The 15,691-nt window shown below is 47.7% G+C and overlaps 1 protein-coding gene across 3 annotated transcripts in view; it reads left to right on the top strand.

The window, feature by feature from the left end:
- The window catches only part of ABCG1 (ATP-binding cassette, sub-family G (WHITE), member 1), a 92,471-nt gene that overhangs the window by 64,500 nt on the left and 12,280 nt on the right, over positions 1-15,691 (top strand). For all 3 annotated transcript variants that reach the window (XM_006870828.1, XM_006870827.1, XM_006870829.1), the window contains exons 4-7: positions 928-1,060; positions 4,530-4,580; positions 12,578-12,723; positions 14,337-14,460. In XM_006870828.1, the coding sequence (XP_006870890.1) occupies positions 928-1,060; positions 4,530-4,580; positions 12,578-12,723; positions 14,337-14,460 (454 nt within the window). The remainder of the gene's footprint in view (positions 1-927; positions 1,061-4,529; positions 4,581-12,577; positions 12,724-14,336; positions 14,461-15,691) is intronic.

Here is a 15,691-nt window from a genome sequence, read left to right as displayed (position 1 = left end):
CCTGGACCTCAGCCTGTTCCCTAGGGTCCAACCCACAGGCCCAGTTCATTCAGTGATGGTGTGGATGATGGGGTAAACAAGAATGTAATTTCATTCATTGGTCTTCATCACTCTTATACACTGCTGCTCTCAGTAGGGAGACAGGACTGGAAAAGGTGAGTCCTTAGCAAGCGATGAGGGTAGACAGGATAACTCGTCTGCCACTTCCCAAGGTGAGGTTGCCAGACCCAGAAGAACTGGTGCTCAGTAAAGGGTCTTTGAATGAGTGAATGAATGATCGAGTATGGCTGGTAAGACCATGTCCCTTCCACCTTCACATTTCCACATGGGATGTTTCAAACATGTGCACTGTGATTCAAGAGAACAGTCTCCCCTGGTGGAGAAGGATCGTGCTTGACCGAGCTGGACCAGAACCCAGGCCCTCTTCTCTCGGAGTCACCTTAGCATGAGGATCAAGCTGGGTGCTCCTTCCCTGTCAGTGTCTTAATGGGGTCCTCAGAAATAGGCTCTGACATACTGACCACGCCTCCCGGCTGCAGAAGTCTTTGGCCTTTGAGGTCATTGCTTAGAAGCTAATCTTAAAAACCCTCGCAAAGCCAGCCAGTGTACAGCCCACTTCGTGACTGTGTGTGTGGCGCATCCACAAATCTCTCTGTTGTTTGTGTGGTAGGCAAAGAAGACACAGCCGCTACCACTTGCTATAAATAGACCATCCCAGGGGAGCCCATGTACTTGGCTTCCCTTTCCCCTGCTGGGCATTTTCTCTGGGTTGCTGGGCTTCTGTTTGCAGGTTTCCCATCCCCTTTGGCCCCACAGTGTTTCTGTGGCAGATGGTTCAGCTGGGAAGATGCTGGGAGGAAGGGGGAGGGGAGGAGGAGCAGGAGTTGCTGGCTGCTGGGAACTGATGCCTCTCTTGTTATCCTGTAGGGAGACTGGCATGAAAGGTGCTGTCCTCATCAACGGCATGCCTCGGGACCTACGCTGCTTCCGGAAGGTGTCCTGCTACATCATGCAGGATGACATGCTGCTGCCGCACCTCACTGTTCAAGAGGCCATGATGGTGAGTTCCCTCACCAACCTGCTGGTCTAGCCACTTGTCACTCACCTCTTGCCTTCACATTAGACAGAAACATGGCAAGTACCCAATAACACATGGGCTGGTGGCTTGGTCAGGCAACCTCCAACTAGTCAGCAGCCCTTCTCCCAGCAGAGTTCTGATTACCAGAGAGGCATGCTATTGGGACAGCTTCGTTGAGAATAAACGCCAAGACTCTGCATTCTACTAGTCCTGGGATGACAAACTTGTGGTCAAGTTTTTAAGGAGGGCTGTTCATTTTTCCGGTGAACCACAATCCTATTCCCCCAGTTAACCAAAGGGAGTTTCTTTTGTTGTTCTGTGACTTTGAGGCCAAATCCCAGAGAACATGGTGCCTTAGATAGGGTTTCAAGGGTCTTATTCACCAACTAGCCCATCTGCCCCATGGGGAAATGAATCCAGCTTTTGCCAAACCCTGCTAGACCCAGGCCCTGCATGCACAGAGCTCTATACAACCTTCACACTCACTCTGCGGAGAGCTGTCATTCTCTCTGAAAGCAGAGTAGAAGTGGAGCCCCAGAAGTAAGCCATTAGCTCAAAGTCTTGCAGCTGCTGATGTCTACAGTAGGGCTCAGAGGCAGGTCCCTCAGACTTCAAAGTGTTACTTTCAACTGCTAAGCTTTAACTTCCTTGCCAGGCAATTGCTTTACGGCTCACATCTTCAGTCTCTCCCTGGGCAGTACCATGCCAGGCTGACTTGAATATTGAATGGGGAAACGCAGTTAACACAGAGCTGGACTCCCAGTATACAGTCAGTGCTCAGGCAATTCTCGTTGCTATTACAATTCAGTCTCGGTTTCTTTTAACTCCTAATAAGGTGCCCTGTAGCATCTTCACTTAAGTCCTCTGGGAATGAGTCCAGCAGTTGTGAGAGTTTAAAAATGACTTCACCTTTTGGGGTCACAGAAGTGTACAGGTGGCTCCTATACCAGAAATTTATGGAACAGCTTGGTTGTGCTCGCTGAACAGACTAGGACCCAGCCAAGTGCTCTCTATGACCTTGGGCTTCCTGAGCCATGTTTTTAAAAGGTCAGTCTCATACTGACTTGGACCACACTGACCTAAGAGTGAACAGTGAAAGTCTGCTTGCGTATCATGGGTTGTTTAGGCATGGGGTGAGGTGGGCCTGCTTGTTTCTCTACTTTGCCCTTGTGCACTGTGTAAGAGAGTCCCCAGCTTCCAGGACCATCGGGTGTATGATGTGACAGTCTCAGGCTGGTCTGCTCTGCCCCTTGGTTAGAAGATCGGTATCTGACTTGGTTTGCCCAACTTGCCAGGATGTACCCTGAGTTCTTGGCTTTGATTTTGGCAGAATTCCTGTCTGGCGGTGTCAGAGCCTGGCAGCTGCACAGCATGTTATCTGAAAGGCGATTCCAAGGGATTGTGAGCTCAGTACAGAAAAGCAGGTTAATTTTTCAGATATATGATCTGCTCCCTAACCTGCTTTGTGAGGAACCAGAAAGGGAGGTCCCTGCAGGGTTGTTCTCATTCATCTTTCCCCAGTACTGAGTAAGGAGATACCTCCTCACAAGACTCGGCCTCCCTAGGCAGGCATGTGCGCTGTACAGACGAATTGTTTAGCCTCCTAATGGCCACTGTCATGGGGTCAGGGGACGTTTGGAGAAGTTTTCAGGTAAACTAGGTGGAACCATCTCTTGGGAAGTTTCCTTTACCCTGATGTTTCCTGTTCTATGCATTTAATCAATGCAAGCTTTCCACATACTGGATTGATTCCTGAATTTCTGCTTCATTGTGGGTTCTCAGTGATTTAATGAATCAAGCACATGGTTCCTTGTTGAGATGCGTGGCTTTGATTCCCAGCTCAGTCACTGTCTTCATTTGCAGACAAAATGGGTGACTTCTATTTTCATCTCCTTCCTCTTAACCATGTCACGAGACTCTGCTGTGTGAAGAACAGTGGTTTTCAAAACGAAATGAAATTGAATCTGGAGTTTGAGAATAGGATTTTTAACTTGAGCCTACAGTGCTGTTTACTTCTCAAAGCACTGCCACACATGTGTAGGAACAGAGTGGCTGGAATCCCAGCCACCTATCAGACACGAGTGTGCCATTTTATGTTCTATGTGTCATTAGACGTGACAGCTAGTTTATGTGTCACTAGATGTGACAACTAGTGTCACATTGCAGCTGGCTGTCCCCTCCCAGCTGGTGAAGGCCTGGTCCTGGCTGGGTCTAGCAGCCTGACTTCCTCGCTGCTCACCTTGTCTTCTCAGAGCCTCTGTTTGTTGTCTACAGCAGCTTCATTAACTTGTGAGGCTGATATGTCTTAACTTCCTCCTTGTGCTGGTGAGGAAACAAAGGCTCAGCATTTCTCCAAGGCCACAGCAGCTGGTAGAACAAACTCAGGCCGATCTACCAGGCATGATGAATCTACTGAAGACCTGTAAAACCACAGGTTTTACAGTGCCACGTCAGGGGCTCAGTGGTGTACTGATAAATAAGACCTCAAAACTAAAGACAAAAGTGCCCTGATATGTGGTGGACGTGTTAGGTGTTGTTGAGTTGGTTCCGACTCATAGCGACTCAGTGTTCAATAAAACCCCTATTCTCAACAGTGCCTGGTCCTATACCATACTCACAGTTGTTGTTACATTAGAGCCCTTTGCTGCTGCCTCTGTGTCAATCCATCTCCTGGGGGCTTCCTCTTTTTGGCTGACCATCTACGTTATTAAACATGATGTCCTTCTTCAGGGACTGGTCTTTCCCAATAACCTGTCCAAAGTACTTGAGAAGTCTGGCCATCCTGGCTTCTAAGGAACATTCTAGCTGTACTTCTTCCAACATAGATTTGTTTGCTCTTCTGGCAATCTTTGGTACTTTCAGTATTCTTTGTCAACATCATAATTCAAATTCATTGGTTCTTCTATGGTCTTCCTTATTCGTTGTCCAACTTTCAAATGTATATGAGACAATTGGAAATACCGTGGCTTGGATCAGGTGCACCTTAGTCCTCAAACTGACATCTTTGTTTTTAAACATTCTAAAGAGGTCTCTTCTAGCATCTTGTAATTTCTATCCTATCAATATTCCCACTACAGACTGTTTCAACTACCAATAGCTTAACTGCTAGCTGTAGCAGGTCTTCAAGCCTTCAACTCTGACCAGTCCTTATCTCTGAACTGCCCACATTCAGTGTCCCTTACTGGCATAGCTGAGAATTTCTCTGAAATAACCGGAAGCATCCAAGGCATTCTGTACTCTCCTCTGGCCCAGCCTTCTTAAGCCAAGGGAAGCAGGAAGCCAAGACTTCCCCAGATTTTCTTCAATTGTCCAGGTAACCCAGAAAGCCTCTGGGGTCCAGGGCTCAGAGTGCGGCCCTGTGAGGTTTCTAAGAGACCTTCATCGAGTAGCTCCTGTGGTCCCGCTGGAGCCAACCCCTCAGCCCCCACACTGCTGTCCTTGTCTCCTGCAGGTGTCTGCACATTTGAAGCTTCAAGAGAAGGATGAAGGCCGAAGAGAGATGGTGAGTATGGCAATGTGTTGGGGTTACAAATGGTCCATGGTATTTTGTTGTTACTAACTGCTATTGAATCAGTCCTTGCTCATGGTGACCCCCTACACACCAGAAAGAAGTACTGCCCAGTTCTGTGCATCTCTGTGGTTTGTTGTGACTTAGACATTATGCTCCATAGGGGTTTCACTTACTGCTTCCCAGAAGTAGATTGCCAGGTCTTTCTTCCTACTCTGTGTTAGTCTGGAAGCTCCACTCACAGATGAGTAGTGGTTAAGCATGAGGTGTGTGCATTGGCCAGGTGGGTCTACAGGGAGGAAGACAAGAATATTGCCATGAACTATCAAAACAAAACAAACAGTTGCCAGCAAGTTGACTGACTCACGGTAACTCCAGGTGTGTCCGAGTAAAGCCACGCTGCATAGGGTTTTCAAGACTGAGACCTTTTAGAAATAGATTGCCAGACCTTTCTTCCAAAGCACTTCTGGATGGATTTGAACTGCCAACTATAGATAATAGCTGAACTATACTAACTGTTTGCACCCATGGTCCAGAAAGTGTGTGGAATTCATTTGGGAAACATGCTCAGGAAGGCTTGCTGAGTTTCTGGTTGTTGGTGTATTTTCACATTTCACAGCTTTCTGGGCTTGGGAGGTGGTGACATTTCTGCATGGGTTGTGACCAAGCAAGGGGGTTCCCGAGAGAGTCACCTGTCTGATTCTCAGAACCAGGAGCTATGATACAAGAGTAGTCAGGGTGTGACAGGACAGCTGTCTGAAAGCCTAGGTGGCCAGAAGAACCAACATCAGGGTTATAGCAAGGGCTCAACTTCTTTCTGTGTGTAAAACACTTTAGTTTAAATTGGTGTTTTATAAAATACTAACAGCGATGGTGCTTAGTCAGTCATTTAAAAATAACCACCCTCTACCCACCCACACTGGTAAAAAGAAATTTGTTCCTTACATGTTATTAACCAAACTTGAAAAAAATAAAACAATTTTCCATGATGACTGGGATCTTCTAACTCCTTTCACTGCTGGTTTTGTTTTTGTTTTTGTTTTAATGATTCCTTCCTTAGGGAACCAGTCCCTGTTGAGTTGACTGACTCTTGGCGACCCCACTTGTATCACAGTTGAATTGTGATGGTTATTTTGGAAGACGATCTCCAGACCTTTCTTCTGAGTCTACCTCTGGGCAAAAGGTAGAAATTCAGGTCCATCCTGAGACCCCTCAGAAGAAATGCCTGGCAATCTGTTTCTGAAAGAGCACAGCCTAGAACCCTCTATGGAGTACAGTTCTACTCTGACAATATGAGTTGGAATCCAAGCCACAGCAACTGGTTAGAACAAAAACTTGACTTTCATTCTCTCCCTGGTGTTGTGGGTTGACAATAGACCCCTCGGTGGCAAATGCTAGGGTAATTTTAAGGGCAGAATTTGGTGAGATTCCACTTATATAGTAATATTACATTTACCTTTTTATGCCCTTAGAGGATCGTAACCAAAAGCATAGTATTTACAATATTAATACTAATGGTACCACTTGGCTCCTTATGTTTTGATGTAAAATGGAATGTTTAATAGAATACCATTCAATATGCTAAAGAAACAGTCAGAATAATCCATATATTGCATTCATGCCCTTACATCACGCATACTATTGTTCATTAAGTGGTGTCGAGTTGCTTCTGACTCATAGAGACCCTGAATAGGGTTTCCAAGGAACAGCTGTTGGGTTTGAACTGCTGATCCTACAACACATATAATAATATAAAGTAAATTAAACCACCGTGAGACAAATGGACTACCTGTGGGTTTCTTGCTCTCCCTCCTTATTCTCCTCGTGTTGCCTCACCCCACTCCCTTCAAATCACTTCTGATTCAGCACTTGTCATTTGTAGGGGACAGTTGAAATGTGAAATGTGAGGAGTAAAGTCATTCTTGTTGCTACCAAAGATGTTTCACATGGAACTTCTGTGTTTTAAGTGGGAAAGAGTCAAATGTCATCCTGTTTGTCGAGTCAATTCTGACTCATGACGACCTATGTGTTTATGTAGAACTGTGCTCTGTAGGGTTTCCAAAACCGGCCATTTAGCAGTAGACTGCCAGGCCTGTCTTCTGAGGTAACTCTGGATGAACTCAAATTGACAAAAGTCAAGAACTTAACTGGTTTCCCCACGAGGGACTCCTTAAAATGTATTGTTGTTGTCAAGTGTCATCAGGTCAGTTCTGACTCACAGCGACCTTATATAGGATTTCTTAGGAGCAGCTAGGAAGTTTGAACTGTCGACCCTGAGGTTCAAACAACCTTGTGGTCATTGCATTATCCCACAGTGCCACACCAGAATAGTGGAAAACAAAACAACGAGATGTGGTAACTGAAGTCACATGCATTTCCATCATTTGACTGAAGTGTAAAGGTCTCATGACTAGAAGTTAAAGGAGAAGGAAGACTGCTTTCTTTGATGAATCTTTTCTAAACAGTGCACCTTCAATACGTGGATACAATGCACACAAACACTTCTAAGCCCTCCCGACAGTTGCACCCAAGAGTATTTATTATACCAAGTCATAGAAGACGAGTTTAGATCACAAAGGATAACATGTACCTAAGCTTTAGTCACAAGGTTATTGTTGTTAGGTGCCATCAAATCGGTTCTAACTCATAGTGAACCTGTGTAAAACAGAAGGAAGCACTGCCCGGTCCTGTGCCATCCTCACAGTTGGTGTTCTGTGTGAGCCCATTGTTGCTGCCACTGTGTCAGTCCATCTCCTTGGGAATCTTCCTCTTGTTTTCTGACCCTCCACTTTATACCAAGCATGATGTCCTTCTCCAGGGACTGGTCCCTCCTGATTACGTGTCCGAACTATGAGAGACGAAGCCTCACCATCCTCATTTCTAAAGCACGTTCTGGCTGTACTTTTTCCAACACCGATTTGTTTGTTCTTCTGGTGGTCTATGGTACTTTTAGTTTTCTTCACCAGTGCCATAGCTCAAATGCCTCAGTTCTTCTACGGTCTTTCCTATTCATTATCCAACTTTCACATGCATACGAGGAGATTGAAAGTATCGGGGCTTGGTCTTCCCAAGGGGAACAATGACACTAGTGATGTGCCCATGCCTTAGACTGATGAACTATTTGAGATCAGAAGGGCAGCATTTACTCAAAGACAAAGTTGAGAAGGGTGGTTATAAGTCAGACTGCTAACCTCAAGGTCAGCAGTTCAAAACTACCAGCTGCTCTGCAGGAGAAAAATGAGGCTTTGTGCTCCCGTAAAGATTTACAGCCTCAGAAACCCTATGCAGGGTCGCTATGAGTCGGAACCGACTCCATGACACACCACCACCACCAGGAAAGAAGGAGGAATGGAAACAGGAAACACTGGGAGGAAGTGGGATAAGCGATGTTTTCATTGTGGAGATTACAGTCCATGACATGGGGATTGCAGTCAACAAAGTATGTATGAATTCAATGGCATGGATGTAATTGGAAACATAGATTCCAGAAGAGATAGCAGAAACGGCACTGGTCCATGGCCTGGAGGAAAGAGGTAAGGAACTGCAGAGGACATTCTGTCTAAGGATGGGGTGACAACAGAGAAGAGTCAGTTGGGGTCACACTATGTGAGATGAGCAGGTGAGAGAAGTCCTCAAGGGTCTTGCTAACACAGAGGGGACTCTGTTGATATGCAGAATCATCTCCAGCCCTGGGCTTCTGGCGGTCATGCTCTGTAAGACCAACTCTAGCTGCTTTTTGGAGCTGATGCAAAACTGAATTAGATGATGTCTTCACCGTCTTTGAGCTTGTCATATGTGGTCCATACGTAGGTTGCGGTAGGGCTTCACTGCAGCACTGGCCTACGTCATTCAGCCTTGTCAAATACAACTTCTTGTTGGTTGCCTCCTAGTGAGCTCTCATGACAATCAACACTCAATAGAAGGAAACATTGCCTGTCATTGTGCTATGGTCATGATCATTGGTCAGCTGAAGTCCACTGTTGTGGCTATGGTATCTTTGGAGTGTCTTCCAACGTTGGGACTCATTTCCCAGCATTATTTTGGACAGTGTTTAGTTGTGATCCATAGAATTTTCATTGACTGCTTTTATGCAGTAGATTTCCAGATCTTTCTCCTAGTCTGTCTCAGTCTGGAAACTCCACTGAAACCTGTCCACCATGAGTGACCCTGATGGTATTTGAAATGCTGGTGGCATAGCTTCCTGTATCATCATAGCAACACAGAAGCCACTCTGGTAGGACAGAGCTGCTAGTGTTAAAGGACTGGTGGAACACTGAACCTTTTCAGCAGACCTTCTGTACTGAGGGACACAACAGCAAGCTCCTCTGCCCTTTCGGTAATATGAGCTTTGTTCCTGACTCTAAGCTGCTCACCTCCAGAGTGCAGCTTGCAGCCCTTCATCTGAAGAGGGTCCTGGCAGTGGACAATGAGAGCCTGCTCTGCCTGCTTGACCAGAAGGGAAGGGACAGAAAGACGATGACACCATGGTGGGAGTGGGGCCATCTCCTTGAAGGGGCAACGGTGGGGTCCCTCAGGTCGCCCTCACTACTGTGATTAGCCTCTGTATGCCTGGCCTAAGAAAAAAAGGGTTGAAGAAAGTCTTGTGCTGTTCTCAGTGAGGTTTATAAGAGTAAAATTATGGGCTGGGTAAGGGTCCCCAGTCCTGCTCTGTGGTGAGGTCTCTGCGAGGGTGAGATCCTTACACCTCCTTTTAGGGTCATCTTCTCTAGGCTGAATAGCACATCAGGCTGGGCCTATGGGATCTACAGGTGACAGTTGGTCCTGCACACATCTTTCACCAGAAGCCCCCAGTCTGGGCTGGGCTAGAGCAGCCCTATAATCCACTGACCCTTTTGTTTCTCAACAAAAGTGTGGGTCCGGCCTCCCTCATCAGTAGGGCATGTGGTATACAACAGGTACTGATTTCATGCCCTGACTCATTTCCCTCCAGCCCCCTATGCATACCTGGGTTCATAGCCATTCATATCTTGTGGAAACACAATAGAATGGAATGCTCTCGGAGGCGGTGCAATGCGTTGGCCGTGGCCTTCCCTGTTTCCTGGAAAAGCAGGCTGTGTCCTCCAACCTCCTGGAAAAGGAAGGCGGCTTCATTAGGGGCCAGATCTTCAGAGGCTGGTCTGAGGCTGCCGACATGCTTCCAGGGAACATGCCAGAGGGGGCCAGGGTGGACTCAGACTAAAAAGGCCTTGGAGTGCTTTATTTAGGGAAAATACCAAAATAAATAAGCTCATTGTTTGCTCTTTCTGACTAGTTTTTTAGGAAAATCAGTGCACGAGGGAGTGAAGCACTGTCCAGTCCTGTGCCATCACATTAATGTGTGGGTCAGACTGTTAGGATCCATAGGGTTTTCCTGGGCTGAGTTTCAGAAGGAGATCTCTTTCTGAGAGAATGCTGAAGAAAAAGGGCAGGAGCTTTGGTGGTAAAGGACACAAGTTGGGGTCCCCATCTCCAGTACCCTCTCTCAAGGGCAAAGGGGGTGAGGCCACAAGACCCTCAGCCACCATGAGGGCCTGGCTAAGTAGAAAGAATTGAACCAAACCAAACAAAACTATTGCCAATAAGTTATAACGCCTTGTTCATGACGACTCCATGCGTGTGCGAATAGATCTGTGCTCCACCGGGCTTTCAGTGGTTGATTTTTTTATAAGTAGATCCTAGGACTTTCTCTCAAACTTCTAACCTTTCAATTAACAGTTGAGCTTATTGGTTATTTGTAGCACCCCAGGGCTCCTGCCCTATTGCTGTTGTTACTGTCAGCCACCACTGAGCCAGCCACCAATTCATGGCAACCATTCATGCACAATGGGATCAGACCATTGTAATACATAGGGTCTTCAATGACTTATTTTCAGAAGATTGTCAAGCCTTTCTGGGTTAAATAGAACCCCAGCCTTTCAGTTAATAGCCAAGTGTGTTAACTGTTTGCACTACCTGGAACTTCAAAGTATTTGGAGTTGGTCTTGAACCTTGTCTGACTTGGGGGTCCAAAGGATGGTGGGTGAGAAAAGAGGTACACTATTTTTGTGGAATGTCCCAGCTTGCAAGCTTGGAGCAGTCATCATGTGACTTCAGCCAATGTTGAAGAGGACAGTATGAGCCTCTTTCTGGGGAACCCAGCAGTCATGGTCTGCACAGACGAGCCAGTGCACAGAGGACAGAAGAGAGCCCTCCTACTCCCTCCCCATCTGATGAGCCTTTCTTAGAAGAACCTTACTGAAGTTCTATCTGAGTTTGTGTCACTTGAAGATAACACGTTGTAGAAGAAAGCAGTGGAGTTGGGGGAAGGGAAGCATTAAGAGAGAGGCAGCAGCAGGATTGAAACCCAGCTTCTTCTGACCCCAAGTGCCCACGCCACCATCTGCTTCACGGCCTTTGAGCAGCACTGTTTCCAAAGCCGCATTTTGTACTGACCGAACATACATAATTCAAACGCTGGAGTGGAAATTTTCTTCCTTGTGAGCTCTTCCTTCTGGGTTACTTCATCTCCCTGGACAGACAGTGCACAGGTGCATCTGCCCACTGTGGCCACTAGGGGCCGCTGCCACAGGGCTGCCCTGCCAGGAACAAGGATGGGGCTGGAGCCCTGAGGAGGACTGCCCCCTGGGAGGGTGGGGGTGAAGTCCTGACCGGCCCCACCTTTCTGTGGGCATGCTGAAGAGGAGGTGCCGGGGAACTCTGAGCCCGGCTGCTGATACGACCCACAGCCTGCATGGAAGTATGTTGACCTTGCCTTTCCAGCACGCATCCCGGATAGGATCACTCATCAGAGCAGACTGGGAGGGCTCGTCCACCCTGCTTCCCAGTAGCGGGTAGCACTTGTGGACAGCTGGGGGAAGTGTATGACTGCTTTAATCAGGTACTCTTATAAAGTCAGCTTCAAAGCCTGCTTGCCATGCAAAGTGGCCCCTTTTCCTTCTCCTGAGAGGCCTCACATGTACTTTGTGTCCACAGGACCGCCTTTCACACACTCCCCATTTGTTGCTGTTGTTAGCTACCCCTGAATCTTGGCAACCCCACTCCCAGTGGAACAGAATGCTGCCCAGCTATATACCATCGTCATGATCGCTTAGGATCCAGTTGTTTTTCATGACTTGATTTTCAAAAGTGAATTGCCAAGTCTTTCTTCCTAACCCACCTTAGTCTGAAATGCCACTGAAACGTATCCAACATCGTGTTGTTATTAACTGCCATCAAGATGGTTCTGACGCATAGTGATCCTGTATTTCCAAGGAGTGGTTGATGAGTTTGAACTGCTGACCTTGCAGTTCAAACCGACCTTGTGGTCCTCCAGCACATTATCCCACAGCACCACGTCAGGACTTCTGTTAGCAGGAGCAATATTAATATCACTCACAGTTGTCATGGGTTGAATGCTTGCTGTGATACTATCATGACCCCCTTTGAGCTGATCAGAACCTGATCACCCGCCTGCTTATTGATCCATGAATCCATCCACCCAGCAGATATTTGGATCCTTGAGTGGTGCAAACAATTATGCACTTGACTACTGGCTGAAAGGTTGGCAGGTCAAACCTATCCAGAAGAGCACCTTGGAAGAAAGGTCTGGTGATGTGCTTCTGAAAGATCACAATCTTGAAAAATCCTATATGGAGCAAAGTTCTACTCTGCACACATGGGTTCATCCTGAGTTAGAATCAAGTGAATGGCAGTGAACAACAGAGTCAGTGTTTATTGAACCTTCTCCGTGCTTGCTCCTAGACTTAGAACTGAAGGGCCGTGCCTAGTCACTAGCGGAGCAAGTACTCACACCTAGGAGGGGCTGGCTCCAGCACTGTGACAGGTGACTTGGTAAGGGGCAGCTGTTTGGACCCCCATTTGTGCATCTGTGTAACAACAAGATGAGGAGTCCCTCAGCTGGAAGACGGCAAGCAATCTCTCCCTCCAGGCCCTTGCAGGGATGAGTTGGACGGGAGGTCCTCATGACAACCCTGGTTACATTGCTCCAACAGGTCAAGGAGATCCTGACGGCGCTGGGCCTGCTGGCCTGTGCGAACACACGGACGGGCAGCCTCTCGGGTGGTCAGCGGAAGCGCCTGGCCATTGCGCTGGAGCTGGTCAACAACCCACCCGTCATGTTCTTTGATGAGCCAACCAGGTGAGTCAGTACAGAGGAGTATCTGGGAAGGGCTATGACCTACAGCTTGGTGGTTCCCCAACTCGGCAGTTTCTAGGGGTTCCCTAACACTAATCTCCATCATGTGGTTTTCCAGGGGGCGGTGTGTTCTGCTGCCGCCCTCATTTCTGCTCCTGTTCTGGGGTCATAGAACCAACTGGCAATTTCCACCTCCCTCCCTTTGACTAGAGAGACATCAAGTCCTCAGCTTTCTGTGTGTGGGGAGGTTTGGGGGAAGCCACTGGCACTGTGGGTTAATGTGCCAGATTGCACAACTCTGCTATGAGGAAACATTCCCTGTAGCATGACCACCCTGAGGTCTGGTGCCTACAGTGCCCTGGAGAGGGGGCCCTGGGCTCAGATGTATACTGGGAGCACAGGGTCCTGACATACCTGGACACCCACCATGTTCCCCAGCATATTGTTGTTAAGTGCCATCCAGTTGGTCTGACTCATAGCCACCCTGTATAGGATTTCCGAAAAGCAGCTGGTGGGTTTGAACTGCAGACCTTGTGGTTAGCAGTCCAGTGCTTATCCTATAGCACCACCTCAGGACTCTTAGGGGCTTAGAAAAGCCGGAAGGAAGACCTCTGTGGTCTCACCTGGCTCACCTGCACTCTCTGTGCTACCTGAGCCCAGCCCTGTATTTCTGAGGAGCCTGTGGGCATCTACTGGGGTGCTGCTTAAGGACTGTGGCTCTGACAGCCTTGAGCACTAATTGAGTTGCATCTGTTTCTTATTGTGTCTGATTTACTTGTCCTTTGCAGCAAGTGCAGGACGTCCAAACAGGGACCACTCTTGACCACTTCCAACTAGTCTCCTTATTGCCCAGTTTGTGCCCACTCTCCCACTCCTGCCAAATCGAGGCTTTCTGTACTGGGGCTTTTGTACTTTAAAAAGCTCACTTGGGTGCCCCATGGCCTTGCACAGTGCCCAGCCCACAGTGGGTGGGACTAAGATAGTCCTATAAAGATATTTTAGAACAGGAGCCTGCTGCAGTAAGCCCTTAAAATAACATCTTTTGGGCAGAACATGGGTGCCGCAGGCGTGGGAGGCATGGGCTCTGAGGCACTGCCTGCCACACACTTGGTCACATCATCTGTCACGGGGAATGGAGGGTACAGAGCAGGAGGGGGGCAGGAGATGCTGGGGGAGACAGAGGAGTGGTATCAGGGCACCCCAGGCCCCAGCGAAAACCCACAGTGAGCCCAGGACTCCACACTCTGTGCTCACTGCATTGGAGGGCCTCACTGGAGAAAGCTCCAGCTTGCAGCTGAGCTGAGAGATACCCTCCCTACCCCAGCCCTCTGTGGGGCAGGGACCCATGACGGCCAGACTGCTTGATCACCAGGGAGGCCAAGACACCTGCTGGGACAGAGCTGAGGTCCCTTCTGCCAGGACAAATGGGGCTCCCCACCATTTCCATCCTGGGTCCCTCTGGCAACAACTGCAGGCTTTTAATACCTTATGCATAGTCCTGCTGGGAGCATTGAGCAGGGGCTAGTGCAGCTGCTGCAGGTCTCCCTCCCAAACCCTCCTGGGCCAGTGGGCGTGGCCTGCTGCCCTCTGGGTCTCACAGTGCTCTTGACTTGCAGCGGCCTCGACAGCGCCTCCTGCTTCCAAGTGGTCTCCCTGATGAAAGGACTAGCTCAAGGAGGGCGCTCAATCATCTGCACCATCCATCAGCCCAGTGCCAAGCTCTTTGAATTGTTTGACCAGGTATGGCACCCTGACCCCACCCATCCTGGGCTGCTCAATCCAGGAAAACATACAAACAAACAGTTGCCATCCAGTTGAGACCCCTACTCTTATTGACCCCTTCTATGTCAAAATGGGCTCCAGAGGGTTTTCATGACTGATTTTTTTTTAAATAAAAGTAGATCACCAGGCCCTTCTTGTGAGACACCTCTGGGTGGTCACAAGCTGCCAACCTTTTGGTTAGTAGGTGAGTCTCAGTGGCAACTGATTTTTTTTTTTTTTTTTCTAATTAGGCTAAGTAAAAGCAAATCCTGGGTACCTACTGCCCTGAGTGATTTCCTGTGGGTTTTTGCCATTTTTTTTCAGTGGTCTTGGTGTGATGTTTTATTGCACTTAAGAACCATAAGTAAGGTAGTTGGGGAATAGGAGAAACTGGGTGGTGTCTTCTATCCCCACTGCTGGTGGCCAGAGGATCTGGGGCAGGTCACTAACATTGCGGAGACTTCATTTCCTCCTCACCTGCTAAAATGGGGAGATACCTGCTTTATAGAAAAGTGACAGGTAATGATACTTATGCAACAGGCTGCATTTTATAAATAATATGGTTTGATTATTATAAACCAAAAACAAATCCTAAGAGATGAAATGGTGTATAGTTTCAAAATCTTTCCTAAGCAGGTGTTTATTATTGTTGTTGAGTGCCATTAAGCCAGTTCTGACTCACTGAGACACTATAGACAAGCCAGGGCTTTGCCATAGGGTTTCCAAGGCTATGCAGTAGCTCTGTATGATAAGCACTGGCTGTTTGAGTCCACCAGCAGCTCCACAGAAGAAAGATAAGACTTTTTGCTCACACAAAGATGTACAACCCACAAAGATGTACAACCTCAGACCCTATACAAGGTCGCTATGTGTCAGAACCTACTCAGTGGCACTGAGCAACGACAACAATCTTTATGGAAGCCGACTGCCTCATTTTTCTCCTGCAGATGAGGCTTGAACCACCAATCTTTTGGGTAGCAGCTGAGAGCTTAACCACTTACCAGGGCTCTTTAGCAGGTGATTAGTGACAAAAAAAAAAAAAAGAAAAGAAAAAGCAAGCAATGTAATTAATATGACCCCTGGCCACATAACGTCTTGAGTGTACCCTGTCTTAGTGTGGATCTCCCTGTGAACTTTTACAGAGTACTTGAGAATAATTTAAACTCTAATAAGGAAGAAAAAGTGAGAGTGAGACAGATAGGGAAAGACA

Source organism: Chrysochloris asiatica, unplaced genomic scaffold, assembly GCF_000296735.1.
Source record: "Chrysochloris asiatica unplaced genomic scaffold, ChrAsi1.0 scaffold00154, whole genome shotgun sequence".
Taxonomy (NCBI): Eukaryota; Metazoa; Chordata; class Mammalia; order Afrosoricida; family Chrysochloridae; genus Chrysochloris; species Chrysochloris asiatica.
Note: the sequence above shows the minus strand (reverse complement) of the source record. Positions and strands in the feature narration are given on the sequence as shown.